At 34.3% G+C, this 19,200-nt stretch overlaps 1 protein-coding gene across 2 annotated transcripts in view; it reads left to right on the top strand.

Moving 5' to 3' along the window:
- Window positions 1-19,200, top strand: part of LOC136032955 (dipeptidase 1-like) — a 61,357-nt gene that overhangs the window by 26,298 nt on the left and 15,859 nt on the right. For both annotated transcript variants that reach the window (XR_010618831.1, XM_065713440.1), the window contains exons 3-4: window positions 1,632-1,764; window positions 10,336-10,556. Coding sequence is in view for 1 of the 2 variants with exons in the window: in XM_065713440.1 (XP_065569512.1) it covers window positions 1,632-1,764; window positions 10,336-10,556 (354 nt within the window). In the remaining variant the exon portion in view is untranslated. The remainder of the gene's footprint in view (window positions 1-1,631; window positions 1,765-10,335; window positions 10,557-19,200) is intronic.

The raw sequence follows: 19,200 nt of genomic DNA, 5'->3' as shown, positions 1-19,200 counted from the left end.
TAGTGTACGCGACGTGTTTTTACTTCACGTTTGGTTGCACTCGAATTACACATTGTATTTGCTACGCGAGAATTTTTTTTTTTTTAATAAATCAAATACTATTAACATTTTAAGGAATAAATATCAGCACCTGTACATTAAACTAACAATGAACATTCATTTGTATTTTTTTCAGTAAAGTACAAATTATGTTCTGGCCTTTGGGAGGCATAGGGGTTTTTACCCCTATTCATGTCAATTTCTGCTCGTTTTAAGTTTAACTTGGTTATTGTAATTTCTGTTTGTTTTGGGTTTCATTTATTTATCGATGGTGATTCGTGGTGGTTTTACGCTTGGTAGATCAATTGATTAAATTTTTGCTCATTTTTGGTTTAATCGAGTTCTTTACTTTTCTTTCAAAAACTTGTTTTGTTTGAAAAGTAGTTTTTTTTAATTAATATCTTAACAATGGACAACTTGCATAACCTACAGTGCTTGCCCCAGGGACTGTGTTTTCTTTTAGCCCTGAAGGCTACAAATACTGTAAGCTTACAGTATTTGGAACAAGTTTCACTCATTTGAAAGATTCAGTCATTATTTTCAAAATCAACTTTTCTATTGGTGAGGGAGGGGGTTGCTTGGAGGAACATATTTTAGCTCTAGAGTAATTTATAATAATTAGTAATATAATTTAAAAGGATCGTTGCAATTACTTAGAAGGAAAAGAAAACTCACTAAATAGAACAATTTAGATAGAGACGTAATTCTGCTCTTAGGATTACTACGTATTTGCTTTGTTCAGAAAGTTTTGAGGGAAGAAAATCCTACCTCAATCAAGTCAACATAAGAAAACTCTGTCTATATCGGCATTTGTTGTTTTTATGCTAAAATTAATACAGAAGTTTCTATTTTGACCATAAACACTTTTGCTTGGGGTGAACTTTTTTGTTTTCTAAGGAGGACTGATACTCGTCACTTTTAATTTTTGGGGGGCTTTAGAACACAAAAGTACTAATATATTTAAATTCTAAAGATTTTTGTGAAGCCAATCCCCTCAGTATTTTAAGACGACATTGCCCCTCATCCTCTTCAAAGATAATGCCCAAAGAGTAAATAGAATCGATTAGCATTGTGTAAAATCGTTTCTATCTAAAAAAAAACAGTGCCACTACCTAGTTACTACCTAAGTTACTACCTAAGTTACTGCCTAGTTACTACCTAAGATATTACCTAGTATAGCAGCAAGCTGTTTGTGCTTTCATTGTTTTACTCTGTTCTGAGGACAGTAATTGCGGTATTTTTGTATAGCATTCTAGTTCTTCTGTTTTATGCTGGCTGGTACCGTTATTAGTACGAACCGTACCTTTGGACAAATAGTTTCAAATTTGTATATGAGCCGTCTTAAAGCGCCAATTTTCCTGTTGTCTTTAATTACCTATTTTCTTTTAGTGTATCAACTACGTTTTTTTCTGTTTTCCATTTGGCATTACTTGGCTTAATCTCCCCGGTTCAGGGCTATTTCTGTTTCGATAAATTTTTATAAAAGCATCTCATTGTTGTTTCCTTTCTGGACTAGGGGATGCAAAATATTTTGGGCATCTATCTAAACTTTTTTTGACAATTTCTTCTCAAGTTCTCTATTCGCTTTTAAGTTCTGGGTTGTCTACCTCGATTGCTCCCACCAATATGCAGATGCAGTTCAGTGGGCGTATGAACAAATCGACGTTATTAAGAGATTAGCTACGAAATTTTCCGCTGATCTGGAGTTCGTGACCACAACTCAAGGTATTATTCATTTTCCAGCGAAATTAAAATTTAAGCTGTTACTTCGATGTAAAATGTCAAAATTGAAAAAAGCAGAATTTTTATTTTCTAGCTTAAGGAAAAGCAATAGCTTTTTCATTTTGTACTTCAAAGGAGCTTACTCATTAGTATTTATCAGAAAGTATAAGAGTAGATAAGATAAACGAAAAGATACTATCAGTATTTCAGTGTGGATCTTTTCAGTCTCTTACTCTCTCCTTCTCTCTCTTTCCCGCTGTCTTTCTCTATATCTCATCTTCTTTCTTCAAAAACACTTGATACCATCGAGGTAAAAATAAAAGCATACGTATAATTGACCGACAAGCTACAGCCAAAAACAAATTAATCATAGTCAATTTTCACTGTGCTAGCTTTTGAAGGTACAAGTAAGTATAAAAATCATTTTTTTTTATATATTCAATTTATGAACTTCCGGTCTTTTTTAGATCTAATATCTTAAAGATAAAGGGCATACGCATAATTGACCGACAAGCTACAACCAAAAACAAATTAATTGTAGCTAATTTTCACTGTACAAGCTTTTGAGGGTACATATAAGTGTAAAGAATTTTTTTTTTACATTCAATTTACGACCTTCAGCTCATTTTAGATGTGGTGATAGCAAACGAAGTTTATATTTTGGACTCGGAGATTCTGAAATGTCTAAACTGAAACTCCTAAACACTTGTTTCAGCGCCATCTATAGATAGCAAATTCTAAGATGAAAAAAAAATAAAGGCTAATTTGCAAAATCTCGTGATCAGATATTATTGTTAACCTGAATTCACGCTTATCTAGAATGAAATTCTGACTACGGATGAATGGAATATCCGACCCTTATTTCTTTTTCTATCCTTAAGGCCGTGATTAAGTGAACTGATGGAATTCGAAAATCCCATGTTAAAATTGAAAATTTATATTTAAAAAGTACTCAAAATGTACTTAGAAAATGTCTAGCTCTTTTTCACACGTGTACTCTATGAAGGATATTGCTTTTAGAACAAAATCTGTACTATCATGAGCAGAAGACAATAGCCTGTAAGATGATTGCAACCATTTTTCGATGTATTTTCCTGTTTTCGAACAGTCCCATAGAATATTTTCAGCTACCTGAAATTTATACAAGTCTTTTCCCAGAAAGAATCGTTTCAGATCGCCGATAGTACACCTAGAGACCAGATTGACAGGTTGGTACAATTAACCTGCTGTTTCCACCAATGAATAAGTGCTATTTGAAGGGTTTTTGACTATCGACGGTCTCTAGAGAATTGAAAGACAGAAGGCTACCCTAACTTCAATTTTGAACCTGGATGTTTTCAAGTTCACTTAATCACGGCCTTAAGAAGAAAGCGAGGGCGTCCAGTTACTCTGCTACAAAATGCTAGAGGCATTTCTGAAATAACTTAATATTCTAATATGTGCTAGGTTTGGTAGCATTAAAATCTTTTAAAGACCGCTTTATATTTCATAAATGTATAAGGGCTGGTAAAAGAACTTATAAAAGAATCCAAAACTACAGTCCTAAATTTTTAATCGGTGTCGCATTAATGCGATAAAATACATCTCAAAGATAACGGAAACAATATCGAATATTGAAGTATTGACATCAAAAACATCGGTATAGATGTCGATGACTTCTTTTTTTTCGTTATCAAATAACGAAAACGACAACTAAAGTGGAAGAGGTTATTTCAAAAGACGATTTAAAAGACAAAGAACAATATTTGTTTTAGACTAACTCTAGAATTCTAATTCCTTTTAGTTTATTGTGATATCAGAGTTAGACCTTTTGTTTTATTTTAGGAACAAGGGCTATAGCTCCTATATAAGCTATGGTTTCTATTTAGAATTGAAGCGTAAATAATGACTCCGTTCACGGGAATATTGTAGTTCAAAATGGGAGACAAACTTGCAACAAAAATAGCAATCAAGCATCCGTGTAAATTATTTTATTCGTGTTTCTAGGGCTCACTCGACTTAATGTACAATCAACCAAAACGCTAAGAAAGGAAAAAAAAATAAGATAAACTGAAATTGCAGAATTTTCATTTGCATTTTTTTTTTATGTGCTAGAGGCACCAAATCTGCATAGATTGATTTTGAAAACTTGCATGTCAGGCTAGAAAAATATTAGACAATTGTATATTTCATCCTGCAACTTGAAAAGCTGAGCTGTTTAGAAAATCTTCAAGATGAAAGATTTTCATCTTACCGACCCACTGGCCAAATTGTGACACACTGATCCCAATTCAGGGACTCACTGCTCTATAGGAGCTTGAAGATTCGGTTTTACGAATTATTTTCAACAGCTACTGAAAGCTTTTGGACACTCATCACTACCAAAACGATAGGAGTGTTTGATCCATTTACTTACCTAACCAGTCTTATAGTTTTGAGTGACCTACTACTTCATTTCATTTTCTTATATTTGTAGAAGCAGTTCTAGCCTTTACAAAAATTTAGTTTACGCGACTGAATTAACGCAACAAAAAAGTGAATGTGCTTAACCGGTTTACAGTCTTATGTATCTTTCAGGTAATTATTTAATGACTTAACACTTGATTTAACGCCATCTATAAATGAACATTCAAAGAGGAAAAAAGAATATAGGCTAATTTCTGCCAAACTTCGAGTTCAGATTTCGTGGTTAACCCGACTTCACGCTTATATACCTAGAAAAAATTCTACTATGGGAGAGTGGAATAAATAACACCAATTTGTGAGAATCTGATCCCTATTTTTTTTCTATCTCTAAAAACCAAGCGAGGGCATCCAGTTTTTCTACTGCAAAATACTAGAGGCATTTCTGAAATAGTTTAGTATTCTGATAGGTATTATGTGTGGTTGCATTAAAACATTTTAAAGACTGGTTAATATGTCATATATGTATAGGAACTAACAAAAGGATCCCTAAATGATTATTGTATTTCCCATTGGCGTCGTCGTCAAATACTGCTTTAGTAATATGATGAAACACATCTAAAAGATAATGGAAACAGTATTAAATATTGATATCAAAGTGGTGACGTCAAAAACTTCAGTATCGATTCCAGCGATAATATCGCTATCGAATAACGAAAACGATATTTACAGTAGAAGATGTTACTTTGAAAGCCATCTTAATAGACAAGTAACAAGATTTGTTTGATACTAATATTAAAATTCTCAATCATATTAATTTATTGTGATACTAGAGTTAAACTTCTTTTTTTTTTAATTGAGTGATACCCCTTTGGCTCTGGTTCAACATGGGCTATGGCTTCTATTTGGAATTGAAGCGTAAACATCATTTCCATCCACGGGAATATCGTAGTTCCAAATGGGGGACGAACTTGTTTCACAAATAACAATCCAGCATTCTTATAAATTATTTTATTCTTGGTTCCAGAGTTTAATTGACTTAATTTGTGATTCACCTTGCAAAAAGTGGGGTTGTAAAGTAGCAATGCTACTTGGCAGTTTTCAAATTTGTTGGTGGATTTTGTCTAAAAATATAATTTTTACATATAAAAATAATTTTTTGCTCAAAGAAAAGATGTCAAAACACAGGTTGTTCTCCACAGTGCAAAAAGTGGGGTAGCATAGCAGCAATGCTACTTGGCAGTTTCCATGGCCTAGTAAATATTATTGGCAGATTTTGCTGAAAATCCGAATGTTTCCACTATCCCCGAAATTTTGGGGATTTCCCCTAAAATCAATTTCCTCAAAAAAAATCAAAATCCTCTTTTGTTCAGGGTTACCACCCCCTAGTGATATATCACTAGTGACAATCCACCCTTAGTAACTATCACTTTTACTTAACTTGACATAACTTTTCAGTACTTTCCAAAGTTTCTGTATCAATTAGTTACTGCACATCAAAAACCAGACATAGTTCATTGAATTACCGATCTTTCTTCCTATGCTAGTAGTATCATCATGTTTATAAGACTATACCATTCCATCCAATATTTTCTTGTGACTCGTGGTAAAGAATTTCATCTGAACACGTCATGCTCAGTGTAATTCTGAGCATCGATGCAAAGAGTTTTTTTTTAGACAACTGGACCGTGAGTTAAAATTTTGTTTTTCTTTTACTATTCTGTTTAATTCTAAAATGTCTGAAAATATAAGAGAGTTAAATTAAAAAATTATTCTAAAATGAAAAAGGTAAAAGCATTATGTCTAAACAGAGGGAAGAGGGGAGTTTGTGATAAATTTGGAGATACTTTCATTATCGAGCTATAGCTTAAGTGAACAACTCGAGAATTTTTTTTAATGCTTTTTCAAAATAAAACCGTCGTTTTGCTCAGAAATTAAATGGACCCTTTAAGATGATACCTTTTTTCTTATTTTCTGTAATTTAGTTTGAGTCTTATTTTCTTTTACTCTAAGTTTAGGGCATAATATATTAATCTTAAATCCATATTAATTGAATGCATGATAGATATAAGGGTACTTATATATTATTCCACCAACACTCAAGTTTACTCTGTGTTAAACTCAAGAATAAACTCGTTTGATGTGTCTGTATTAAGAAACACTTAGCTTATGCTCAGTGGAAAGCAAGTTACGGGTGACAGAATACGTTAAAACTATATAATTTGGGCTTTGTATTTGTATCTTAGGGGGTGGGGGTGGATGTTAGGTTAGTTTAGGTGAGGTTACCTCCTCCCCCCCTCCCTAACGTGCAAATATATAGCCTAAAAATGGCCATACTAAAGTATTATGTTGTCATCATGTTTTGGTATTTTTCATTAGGATTAACCTAACTTTACTTCTTGAGTGTTGGCGGTATAATATATAAGTACCGATTGAAGGAATTGATCTTTTCGAAAGGAATTTTCACCATTTAAAAATTTCTTGAATTTTGCTTCAATTGGTACGTTTCAAATTTTATCTTCAAATGTACTCACCTCCTCCTCCTTTCCTGACCATTGGTACTCTGGTGCCCTCTCCCCTGCAACCTTTGAAATGAAATTTAACAGAATAGATATTCTGCTCGAATTACGGCATTGGCAATTTTTTTAAATGCCTAGGCCTACCTCGACAACTTCTAATGCTTGAGAAATTAATAATCCTTTATGAAGGCTAATCCTAAGATAAAAACAATAGAATAAAAAAAATGTGGTAGAATTGGATTTACCATTCTACCTAAATACTTGGATACCTAAATAAAATCTTCGTATCGTAAAAATTACAGGCCCTCCCTTGTGCAGCTCTTAATGAGACACAATTAAGCTCTAGGTTATAATCAAATTCGGGGAAATGTTGATTAAAACGGAAGTGACCCCAAAACATGATTCATAAAATATTGTATATTATAGCCGAAAGTGAAAATTCGGTGATTATTTCCAGATTGTTTTCTTGTAAAGTTTTATATTATTTTCAGACTTATTCTTTTACAAAAGGTTGGTCTTTATTTCTTACTCTTCTACTGACATCTGTGTTTGAAGATTGATCAAACAGTTCGCGGTAGTGAACTGTAAGTAACTCGCCCCAACAGGAACCAAAACTATAAAAAAGAGCAACTACAAAACAAAAAAGGGCTGTTTTCGTTTTAAATATTTTTTTTTTACCAGGTGATGTATTTCTTCTGAAATATTTCTTCTCACGAGATGTATCTGCAAGAAAAAGATGTATCTCTTCTCACGCTGCAGCTTTTTAAAACTTGTCAAACAGTTCGTGGTAACGAAGCGACCCGGCTCAATAGTAACCAAAACTCTAAAATGGAAGTTTGAAACAAATAGTTACAGCAAAAGAATCGCTTTTTACGCTGATTCTAAATATATAAATTTCATCAAGTTTAGTTTTACCAATCAAAAGTTAAGAGCCTGACAAAATTTGCCTTATTTTAGAAAATAGGAGGAAACACCCCCAAAAGTCAAAGATTCCTAACAAAAATCACACCATCAGATTCAACGTATCAGAGAAACCTACTGTAGAAGTTTCAAGCTCCTATCTACAGAAATGTGGAATTTTGTATTTTTTCCCAGAAGACGGATCACGGGTGCGTGTTTATTTTTTTTTCCAGGGGTGATTTTATCAACCCAGTGGTACTAGAATGTCGCTAGAGTGCTCATTATAACGGAAATTAAAAGTCCTAGTGCCCTTTTTAAGTGACCAAAAAGTTGGAGGGCACCTAGGCCCCCTCCCACGCTCATTTTTTCCCAAAGTTACTGGATCAAAATTTTGAGATAGCCATTTCATTCAGCATAGTCGAAAAACTTAATAATTGTGTCTTTCAGGACGACGTAATCCCCCAAAGTCCCCGGGGGAGGGGCTGCAAGTTACAAACTTTGACCATTGTTTACATATAGTAATGGTTATTGGGGCGTGTACAGACGTTTTCAGGGGGACTTTTTCACGTTGAAGGGGGGTAGGGTGGAGGAGATTACGTGGCCATTGAGGAATTCCATGGATAAATTTATCATGAGGGAAGAAAATTTCCATGAAGGGGCCGCAGGATTTTCTAGTATTATTAAAAAAAAATAATGAGAAAATAACAAAAAAAAAAGTTTTTTTCAGGTGGAAGTAAGGAGAAGCATTAGAACCTAAAACGAAAAGACATTATTACGTATATAAGGGGGCTCGTCTCCTCCATAATACCTCACTCTTTACACTAAAGTATTTTTAGTAATTTCAGCTATTTATTCTACGGCCTTTGTGATTCAGGGATCATTCTTAAAGAATTGGGACCAAATTTAAACTTTAGTGTAAAGAGCGAGATATTGACGAGGGGGAGAATCCCCTCATATACGTAATAAAAATATACACATAGAATTTCGTTACGTTAGTTAATTCGTAAGTTACGTATAATTATTACTAATTAAAACGTTCGTAAGAAAAGTAAAAAGTTCTAGCTGTCTTTTTAAGTAACCAAAAATTGAAGTGCAACTAGGCCTCCTCCCCTACCTTGTTTTTTATCAAAATCGCCCGATCAAAACTATGAGAAAGCCATTTAGCCAAAGAAAAATTATTATACAAATTTTGTTTTAATTATTCATGTGCGGTGAGCCAAAATCAAAACATGCATTAATTAAAAAACACTTAGAAATTAAATTAAAAAACAAGTTTTTTTTAACTGCAAGTAAGGAGTGACATTGAAACTTAAAAGGAACAGAAATTATTCCGTATATGAAAGGGGTTATTCCCTCTCCAATGCCTCGCTCTTTACGCTAATGTTTTTTATTGTTTTAAAAAGTAGAGTTGTGAGAATGAGTCAAACTTTAACGTAAAGAGCGAAATATAGCAACACTACAATGTAGCTGCAATTTTCTGTTTATTTTGTGGATTAAATTAGGGCAAAACTAATATCACAGCTTCATAATGGATGTGACTGCCAGGATGCCAATCAGTATTATTCTCCCAGAAAGTCAATTGGTACTTTTCATTGTTGTAGTATAGTGATCAGTGAGCATCAAGCATACAGTTGGGTATGTATTATTTTTATGATACCAATTGCAATGGAGTGTACAACTCCATCCATAAAGAAACAGCAGTAAGCTATATACAGTATACTTCAGACTTTGAATACTATACACCACTAACAGTATTAGAGTGAATATGATACAGTACTTAGGATAAAATGGTGCATTTAAAATTATGGAGTATATATTTACGGCTAGTATATGGCTTGCCACTAAATTAGATTACATTTTTAATTGTGATTCAGAAAACTATTGATATTTTCAACTGCATGGCTTGCCACTAAATTAGATTACATTGTTAATTGTGATTCAGAAAACTATTAATATTTCCAACTGCAAGCTAAACTAAGTTACATTTGTTAATTTTCTGCGAAATTCATGTTTAAAAATACTTTTTGCTCAAAGCAAAGCTGTCAAAACACAAGTTGTGCCGCTAAAGTGTTGGCAGCTTTTGGACTTCCGCTAATGGCAGCTTTGGAACTTTTTGCACACCTGTTTTTGATCAACCAAAATGCTGTAAGAAAGGGAAAAAAAAAGAAAATAAGCTGTACTTGCAAAATTTTCAGTTTCAATTTTCTTAGAAATTATATGTGCCAGAGGAACCAAACTTGCGTACACAGGTTTTGGGAACTTACACATAAGGCTAAAAAAATATTAGGTAATTACATTTTTCATTCTGCAACATGAAAAGCTGACTTGATAAAATATTCAATCTGAAACATATTCATCATCTCACCGAACAATTGGTTGAATTGTGACACCTTTCTTACTTCAGCTAATTTAGTTTAGACACGAACCCACACAATTCTCAAATATAGGGGCTGCAGGATATCTGGGGCTTAAACGAAAATCTCTTCTATTAAATTATCTTTATAGTATTGTATACTCTCAATCATTAGTCGATGAAAGAAATAAATATATGTGCACGATCTTACGTTTAAAAAACACCCCATCTCATAGTAAATTCACTTCAGGATTTATAATTAAAAAATAAATTTTTAAGCAGTAACCTATAATTGTAATGTAATAAGTGTAATTCTAATTCTGGAGAAGGGGTACAATTAGCCCCAGCTACTGTTCATACTAAAGACCCCCCTTTGCTCATGGCCTATGGTAGCTTAAAGCATTCTTTATTTTTTCACAGGAATTGAAGATGCATTCCAAAGAGGGAAAATTGCCAGTCTAGTTGGTGTTGAAGGGGGTCATCTAATTGGAAGTAGCTTAGGAGTGCTAAGAACCATGTACGAACTTGGAGCAAGATACTTGACCTTAACTCATAATTGTAACACACCATGGGCAGATCAGTCAGGAAAAGACAGACCAGGAAATGAACCAGAGTTCAATGGTTTAACATTGTTTGGAATGGTAGCCACTTATTTCAGCTGATTTGTGCTAAAAGAAATCAACCAAAAAAAAGAAACCTGCAATTATCGGGGAAATACAAAGGCACACACAAATCCTCAGTGCCGGTAATAAAGTGCGATTGCTAAAACGTATAAAAAGTGGTAAAATCCTAGTTAAGACAATAAATGAAAAAACCCTCAATATTTCAGTTTACATTTGACACCTTTATTAAGGAAAAACTTTATTAAACAAAAACAAAAACATACAACAAAGCAACTTTAAAACTTATTGATATTTTTTTCGGTTTCTTTCCTGTATGTTTTTGCTGTATTTCATACTTTTTTTTTTGGCTTTATATAATAGTAAGAATTAGTATCCTAGTTGTGCGTTTTTCGAGTCTAGACACAATGTAACTTCAACAGAGGAAAGGAGTTAACCAATTTTGGTGTTCAGGACATATATCAGAATGGACTGATGGATTTCAGCCAAACTGGGTGGAAAGTAAACATTGGCTAGTAGTTCTAGTACTACCTTTACGAGGTCCCTACCTGATCAAACCCTTATATGCTTTATGATTTTCTACTTTTTATAACCACTGAATAAGTGTAAAGGGTTTCCTTATATCATCAATCGAGGTGTATGGCTAGAACGGAATAAATAATATTTTCTGGGAGAATTTTGGAGTCAGTAGGCCTCTGTTGAATCAAGTAAAGGGGGAGGGTAAATTATAATAGCTGGTATATATGCTCGATTGGGCTGGTCAATTCCAATCAAACCTAATGAGAGGCAGCAGCTAACGTCCTACTGGAGACCTGAGACGAGTCAGACCTCTGTGTGCGTGGTGGGGTGTATCTACATTTTATTCATCAGAGCATATACCATCAGGTTTTGGGTGTCAACTAACTTGATCAGATTTAAGAAATATCTTAGCGTTACCTTTTCAAAGTCTAGGTTTGATTCAACCATTCAAATTCTGTGTCGGAGAAGTAAGCCGTCCCCAAATCCTGGTCATAATCATATCTACCAATAAATGCAAATAAAATCTGACAAGGAATAGTTAGGCTCATAGTTAGGCGTTTTTATGGTCTGCAACATATTCAAAACCTGTCAAGCAGGAGGAGAGGAGGTATTTAGAGTTCGTTTCATCAACCTAATGACCATACAGGCTGGTGGAATTCATTCAATAAGAGCGGCGACTGTCAATAGCTATAGTTGTGATATCAAACATCCGTGCATGATCTGACTTCTGTGAGGGAAAGGCTACATTCTTGTCGTCGGTATCCATTAGAACAGCCACGGATTCCAGTTAAATTTTTAAGGATTACCAACCAGAAAGTTTTTTCTACATTTAGAGTTTTCACCCCCATCTGACAGGCATTGCCACTCGTATTATTCTAAACTGCGACTCATGATTCATCATTGCCTCAAAACCTCCTTTGTCCCCGAGACCAGAGGCCTTGTTCACCTTTGTCCAGTTTTATTTGAAGATCACAAATATCTCACCTGCCGTGAAACCAATATCCCTTTTGAATATAGAAAAAAGTTATATTTTATTCGCTGGTACATAATACTAAAAATTAACCCTATTGATTAAATCAATACGGTTCAATAGGAGTGGTCTTGGTATATTGAATACTAAAATCATAATTTTGACTCCTAGCGTATTTATATTGCAAATAAGAATTCGTGGGAACGTCTTACCATACCGGTTGGCACATAAGCGTCTGCTCACAAGAATCCCAAGAGTACTGTGAGTGCTGCGATGATTCGAAAATCAAAGAACCAGTCTTAAAACGTCAACCAAGTTTCGCCCTATCGTCCACGTCTGCTGATGCCCAGGAGGGACCCAGCGTGGCATATCTTGAGGCAGTTAGTCTTCACCTATCCTAAACACTTGACCCCGAAAGCGCCATACACAACTTATAATTTTGTCGATCAGGGGTGACCGTGTAATTTTTTCACGAATAAATGAGTTGGTTATGTCATCAGCAAAGTTGATGCCAAGGGCAAGGTTGCATGCAAGACAGTTGTTCTCAGATTTTTAAAGCCCAATCCCCACGTATACTTAACTAGACATTGGTGTCATGGTATAATTACAACCTACCGATCTTGATCTGGCGCATCTGTTATAGGCAGCATAGATTGGTCCAAAATCATGGTTGCTAGAAACTGATGTCTAGCTAAGCCCTCTTGAGAATGGAGCCTAAACGAGAAAACAAAATCGTTCCCATGGCTAGACAACTGGCTTTCATTTTAGAAAATCATTTAGAGCGTGAATTACCATGATGAAAAATTTGAACTGCAATACAATTTAAATAGATAGTGCCACTATTTACAATGAAAGTGGCTTTATTTTTGCAACAACACCTTTAACCTAGAAAAATTTGTTGGATCAAAAAACAAATTTTAAAAATAAAAAAACATCGAAGAAAACCTCCAGGATTTCCCTTTTTTGCTTTTAACCAAGACCTTTCTCTTCTATTATTAATAAAGTAAAAAAAAAAGAAATGTCACGTTGTTGTTAGGATTAATTTTGAAAATAAACTTGCCGTGAAAGATTTTTTTTCAAAGGAAAGTAAGGAGCTACGCGGAAACTTAAAACGAGCATAAATAAAGTCTTATGCTAATTCAACTTAAAAAGTTCAGGAATTACTATCAAAGAAGAAATGAATAAAAATAAGAAGAGATAGGGTCAAAGAACAAAGAAACTAGACCTACGTTGCCCGGGCAACGTGAAGTGTTGCGGCAACCTTTGTCCGGCTTCGCCGGCTAAAGTGTTTTGTTCTTGTTTGTGTTTTGTTTATTCGCTATCGATCAGTGATCACATGATCAAAGGCTATTCCTCAGCGTTGAAAAAACAACAAAATAGTATCGAAAGAAGGGACTAAATTGAATTTGTAGCCAGTTGAACTTTATCCTTTTCAATCGTAGACATCGTGACGGATGAAAACTCGGAACAATATCTTATATAATCTAGTTGGTATTATAAAGCTATCCCTAACTTTTCAGGATCAAAATACCATAGATGACATTCTATTAATTATTACAAAACTATCTCATTGTTTTCCATTCTCGTTTGTGCTTGTTTCTTCACTATCGGTTAAATGATGAAGTTGTCAGCCTATCGAAGTTTTTAAACGGTATGTTCTAACAAGAACGCAATCAGTTATCACATGACCAAAGGCTATTCCTCAGCGTTGAAAAAACAACAACTGCAAAATAATATTGAAAGAAGGGACTAAATTGACTTTGCAGACAGTTGAACTTTATCCTTTTCAATCTTAGACATCGTGACGGATGAAAACTTGAAACAATATCTTATATAATCTAGTTGGTATTATAAAGCTATCCGTAACTTTTCAGGATTAAAATACCATATGCGACACTAATTATTACGAAGCTACCTCATTGTTTTACGTTATCGTTCGTACCCGTTGCGTAAACACTTAATTCTGTCCGATTTAAAGAGATCGAGTACAATGTGCACCAAATTGCAAAAATTTCTAGCCCAAAGTGAACAGATTCTTACTTACAAGTCCCTCTCCCGTGATAGACATCAAGTTCACCGGAAAAAAAATAAATAGGCACACTAACTAGCAAAAGTCGCAAATTCCTCATTGCTGAAGATGATTGTAGCCCAGCAGCCGATTATTACTTAGATGTCCCCTACATGTCTTACCACTGGAACCAAATTGGTTTAAACATCAAATACACCGGAAATAAATATTGGGTACACCAACTAGCAAAAGTGGCAAACCCCTCATTGCCGAAGATGATTATGAGCTAACAACCGTTTCTCGCCCAAAGTGAACCGATTCTTACTAATAAGTCCCTCTCCCGTGATAGGCATCAAGTTCACCGGAAAAAAATAAATGGGTACACCAACTAGCATAGTTGCAAACCCCTCATCACTGAAGTTGACTGTAGTCTAACAGCAGATTATTACTTACAAGTCCCCCACATGTCTTACCACTGGAACCAAATTGGTTTTACCACCAAATACACTGGAAAGAAATAATAGATACATCAACTAGCAAAAGTTGCTAACCCCTCATTGCCTAAGGTGATTATTACCTAAGAGCCAACTGTTGCTTACAAGTCCTCTATATGTCTCACAATTTGTATCGGTCTAGATTTCGTTTCAGTGTGTACCTTACTATTGAGGTTGTCAAACCCTTGAAACTTTCAAACTGGTATACCTCATGAAGGAATTTTTGTACCAAAAAATGGATGTCATTTACTTTGATCAGCTTATCAAGGGCTATCGATTGCCGTCGAAAAAAAAATTCTATCTGTCTTAGTTCAAAAGTTGATTTTTTTTTGCCGTAGGCCAACTTTCTAATGTCACCACTTAGAAAGGAGCAAAGGATAAGCTCCAATTTCTTTAGCAATGAGAGAACTTTTACAGTTTATTAGGCACATCTGATAGCATTTCTCTACCGCAATCCCAAGTCCGAAAAACCGAATGATAAACTCGGCTGAAATCACGAACAGAAATGGATAGAAACAATAGATGGCAGCACTTTCGGACCCCTGGGAAAATGCCACATTTTTGCTTCTGTAAATTTTTCTATTTATCACTCAAAGAAGATATATTGGCTGTGGGGCCAATATATCTTCAATTTTAGTACATCTTCAATTTGAAAGTGGTGCCTGCCTACTTGCCTGCTAGAACGGAGCTTTCCACTCGAAAGTAGAAACATGGTTTGATGAAACGAAAGCTTGGCTGCACAACTTCAGATACTCCTCTCTGACATAGGCCACATAACTCCACTTCACTTAGCATACCATAGGCTCTGACTCGTGGACAAGCAAAAACCATCCTTTTTGGCCCCAGGCAAGAGTTCTGCAGAGCTTTCTAAAATGTAATGTCATATTCATCAATCCGGCCCGAGGTCCACACTTTCCGTAAAAACTGCAAAGTTTAGACCCTTACCAGTTTCCAGGAATAAGCTGAGATCGGCGGCATAGGAAAAAAAAACCGGGAAAAAACCAAAGTGTTGCTCTCGCAACACAATGATCACATCAAAGACGAAGATAACAGATACTGACATGGATAAATCAATACACCCTGAAGAAGTAGAAGTCAAAATTAATGCCCAAATCAAGCTTAAAATAGGAGTTTGACCACTGATTCAAATATTAGATTTTACTTAACAGGTGTTTTTTTTAATGTTATAATTAAAGAAAAATGTTCAAATTATAATGGTTTTCAGTAGAGTGAAAAAAAAAAAAAAAACACAATGGCCTGCCAAACTTTCATTTCGGTTTCAAACTTACTTCATTTTGAAAAACTTATTTTTCGATAAGTTTTGTTTTGAATTTATTTTGTTTTTTGACTGCCAAAGTTTTATTATTGGTTGATATTATGAATGTTTTCGAGTTTACCAGGTTTTCTGTGTAAGAACTAAAATATCGAACTCAAGTTAAACCACTAAGTTGCATAAGGTGATCTGAGCGTTGCTTTGGTTTGTATTCAACATAGTTATTGCAAATATTTCATCAAACAGTTCGTGTAACGAAATTGTAGTCAGGAGCGACCCGGCTCAATAGTAAACGAAACTCTAAAAAACGAAATTTTGATACTAAAAGAAACTTCAGAAGGATTGGATTTTTATGCTGATTTTAAATATATAAATTTCATCAAATTTGGTCATTGTCATCAAAAGTTACGAGCCTGAGAAAATTCGCCTTATTTTGGAAAATAGGGGGAAACACCCCCTAAAAGTCATAGAATATGAACAAAAATCACACCATCGCATTCAGCGTATCTGAGAACCCTGTTGAAACAATTTCCAGATCCTATCTACAAAAATGGAGAATTTCGTATTTTTTTGCCAGAAGACAGATCACGGGTGCGTGTTTATTCGTTTTTTTGTTTTTTTTTTGTTTTTGTTTTTTTTTGCAGGAGTCATCGTATCGACCAAGTGGTCCTAGAATGTCGCAAGAGGACTCATTCAAACGGAAATGAAAAGTTCTAGTGCCCCTTTTAAGTGACCAAAATAATTGGAGGGCACCTAGGCCCCCTCCCACGCTCATTTTTTCCCAAAGTCAACGGATCAAAATTTTAAGAGAGCCATTTTGTTCAACATAGTTAAAAACCACAATAACTATGTCTTTGGATATGACTTACTCCCCCACAGTCCCCGGGGGAAGGGCTGCAAGTTACAAACTTTGACCAGTGTTTGCATACAGTAATGATTATTGGGAAGTGTACAGACGCTTTCAGGGAGATTTTTTTTTGGTTCGGGGGGGGGGGGGTTGAGGGGAGGGGGCTGTGTGGGATTATTTTTCCTTGGAAGCATATGTCATGGGGGAAGAAAAATTCAATGAAAAGGGTGCAGGATTTTCTAGCATTACTATAAAAAAAAAATGAAAAAATAAACATGAAAAAGTTTTTTCAATTGAAAATATGTAGTAGCATTAAAACTTAAAACAAAAAGAGATTATTACGCATATGAGGGGTTCTTCTCCTCCTAAATACCTCGCTCTTTATGCTAAAGTATCTTTAGTAATTTCAACTATTTATTCTACGGCCTTTCTGATTCAGGAATCATTCTTAAAGAATTGGGACAAAACTTAAGCTTTAGTGTAAAGAGCGAGGTATTAACGAGGGGACAAACCCCCTCATATACATGATAAAAATATAAGAATATAGAAGTTTGTTACGTAAGTTAATTCTTAAGTTACGTATATTTTTTACTAATAAAAAGGTTCGTTGAAAACTAAAAGAACTAGTTGCCTTTTTAAGTAACTGAGAAATTGGAGGGCAACTAGGCCTCCTTCCCCAGCCTTTATTTCTCAAAATCGTCTGATCAAAACTAAGAGAAAGCCATTTAGCCAAAAAAAAATTAATATGCAAATTTCATTTTAATAATTTATGTGCGGAGAACCAAAATCAAACATTCATTAATTCAAAAACATTCAGAAATTAAATAAAAAAAACTAGTTTTTTTTAACTGAAAGTAAGGAGTGACATTAAAACTTGAAAATAACAGAAATTATTCCATGTATGAAAGAGGCTGTCGCCTCCTCAACGTCTCGCTCTTTACGCTAAAGTTTTACTCTTTCGCTCAATTCTACTTTATTAAACTGTAAATAACCTTAGCGTAAAGAGCGAGACGTTGAAGAGGGAACAGCCTCTTTCATACACGGAGTAATTTCTGTTCGTTTGAAGTTTTAATGTCCCTCCTTACTTTCATTAAAAAAATTTTTTTTCATTTAATTCAATAAGAAATCAAAGTTTAGGACGGTTCTTCGACTAAGGTTTCGATTCATCACTAATTTCTAGATAATCAAAACAATCCTCCTCAGAGAGTTTTCAAAAAATCATATATGAACAAAACTAAGAATGTATCAGTTCATAAGTATGTATCAGAAGCATCAATAAGCCTTTTTTGTTACTGACCCTTTAAACGCTTTTATTTGTGACATCGAGGTAAACCTATTCTGGGTGTGGCATCATTTTGAAAATTTGGATTCTCATAATTTCTTTTGAATAAGTTCAATTTCCCTTTAACATAAATTAAAAGTTTCAATTTAATACCCTGAGCCGTTCTTAAGACATTTTGTACACACCCCTTTTATAATGTAGATGCATATAGTGTCTTTTGATTTGCTTCAGACAATCAATTTAGTTATATTTTTTTTTTGAAACGTCACTAACTTGGTTAGATCAATTTAGTTTCCTATTAGCATAACCTCTGACTTGAGGGCTTGACCTGGGATCTTGGTCCCCCAAAGTAGAGCTAAATTGATTGGCAGATAGCAAAACTACAGTGATTGTTAGATTAATATTGACCATGATAAATAATTTCTCCCTATCCAATCGAAGTTAGGATTTTCAAGTCTATTTAGACTATTTCAAGTATATCCATTGATCAAGAAAGTTGTAGATAGCTGCATATCTTCTATATATATATATATATATATATATATATATATATATATATATATATATATATATATATATATATATATATATATATATATATATATATATATATATATATATATATATATACATATATATATATATATATATATATATATATATATATATATATATATATATATATATATATATATATATATATATATATATATATATATATTAAACAAGAGCCAAGAGCTCATTTGGCACTTTTGACGAGGTTGGAAGAGTCAAGAGCTTCTTCCCACCAAGTTTCATAACGATCTCTCTACTCTAAGCGTTTTCCAAGATTTCCGGTTTCGCCATCCAACTCCACCCAATGTCACCAGATCCGTTCGGGATTTAAAAAAGAGCTCTGGGACACAAGGTCCTTCTAAATATCAAATTTCATTAAGATCCAATCAGTAAAAATACCTCATTTTTCTAATTTTTCTGAATTACCTAATTAGGTCCCTCCAACTCCCCCAAAGAGAGTGGATCCGGTCCGGTTATGTCAATCACGCATCTAGGACTTGTGCTTATTCTTCCCAACAATATATATCCCGATCTCTCTACTCTAAGCATTTTCCAAGGTTTCCAGTTCCCCCCTCAATCCCCCAATGACACTGGATCCGGTTGGGATTTAAAATAAAAGGTCTGAGTTACGAGGTCCTTCTAAATATCAAATTTCATTAAGATCCGATCACTCGTTCGCAAGTTAAAAATACCTCATTTTTTCTAATTCTTTCGAAT

Source organism: Artemia franciscana, chromosome 11 (assembly GCF_032884065.1).
Source record: "Artemia franciscana chromosome 11, ASM3288406v1, whole genome shotgun sequence".
Lineage (NCBI taxonomy): Eukaryota > Metazoa > Arthropoda > Branchiopoda > Anostraca > Artemiidae > Artemia > Artemia franciscana.
Note: the sequence above shows the minus strand (reverse complement) of the source record. Positions and strands in the feature narration are given on the sequence as shown.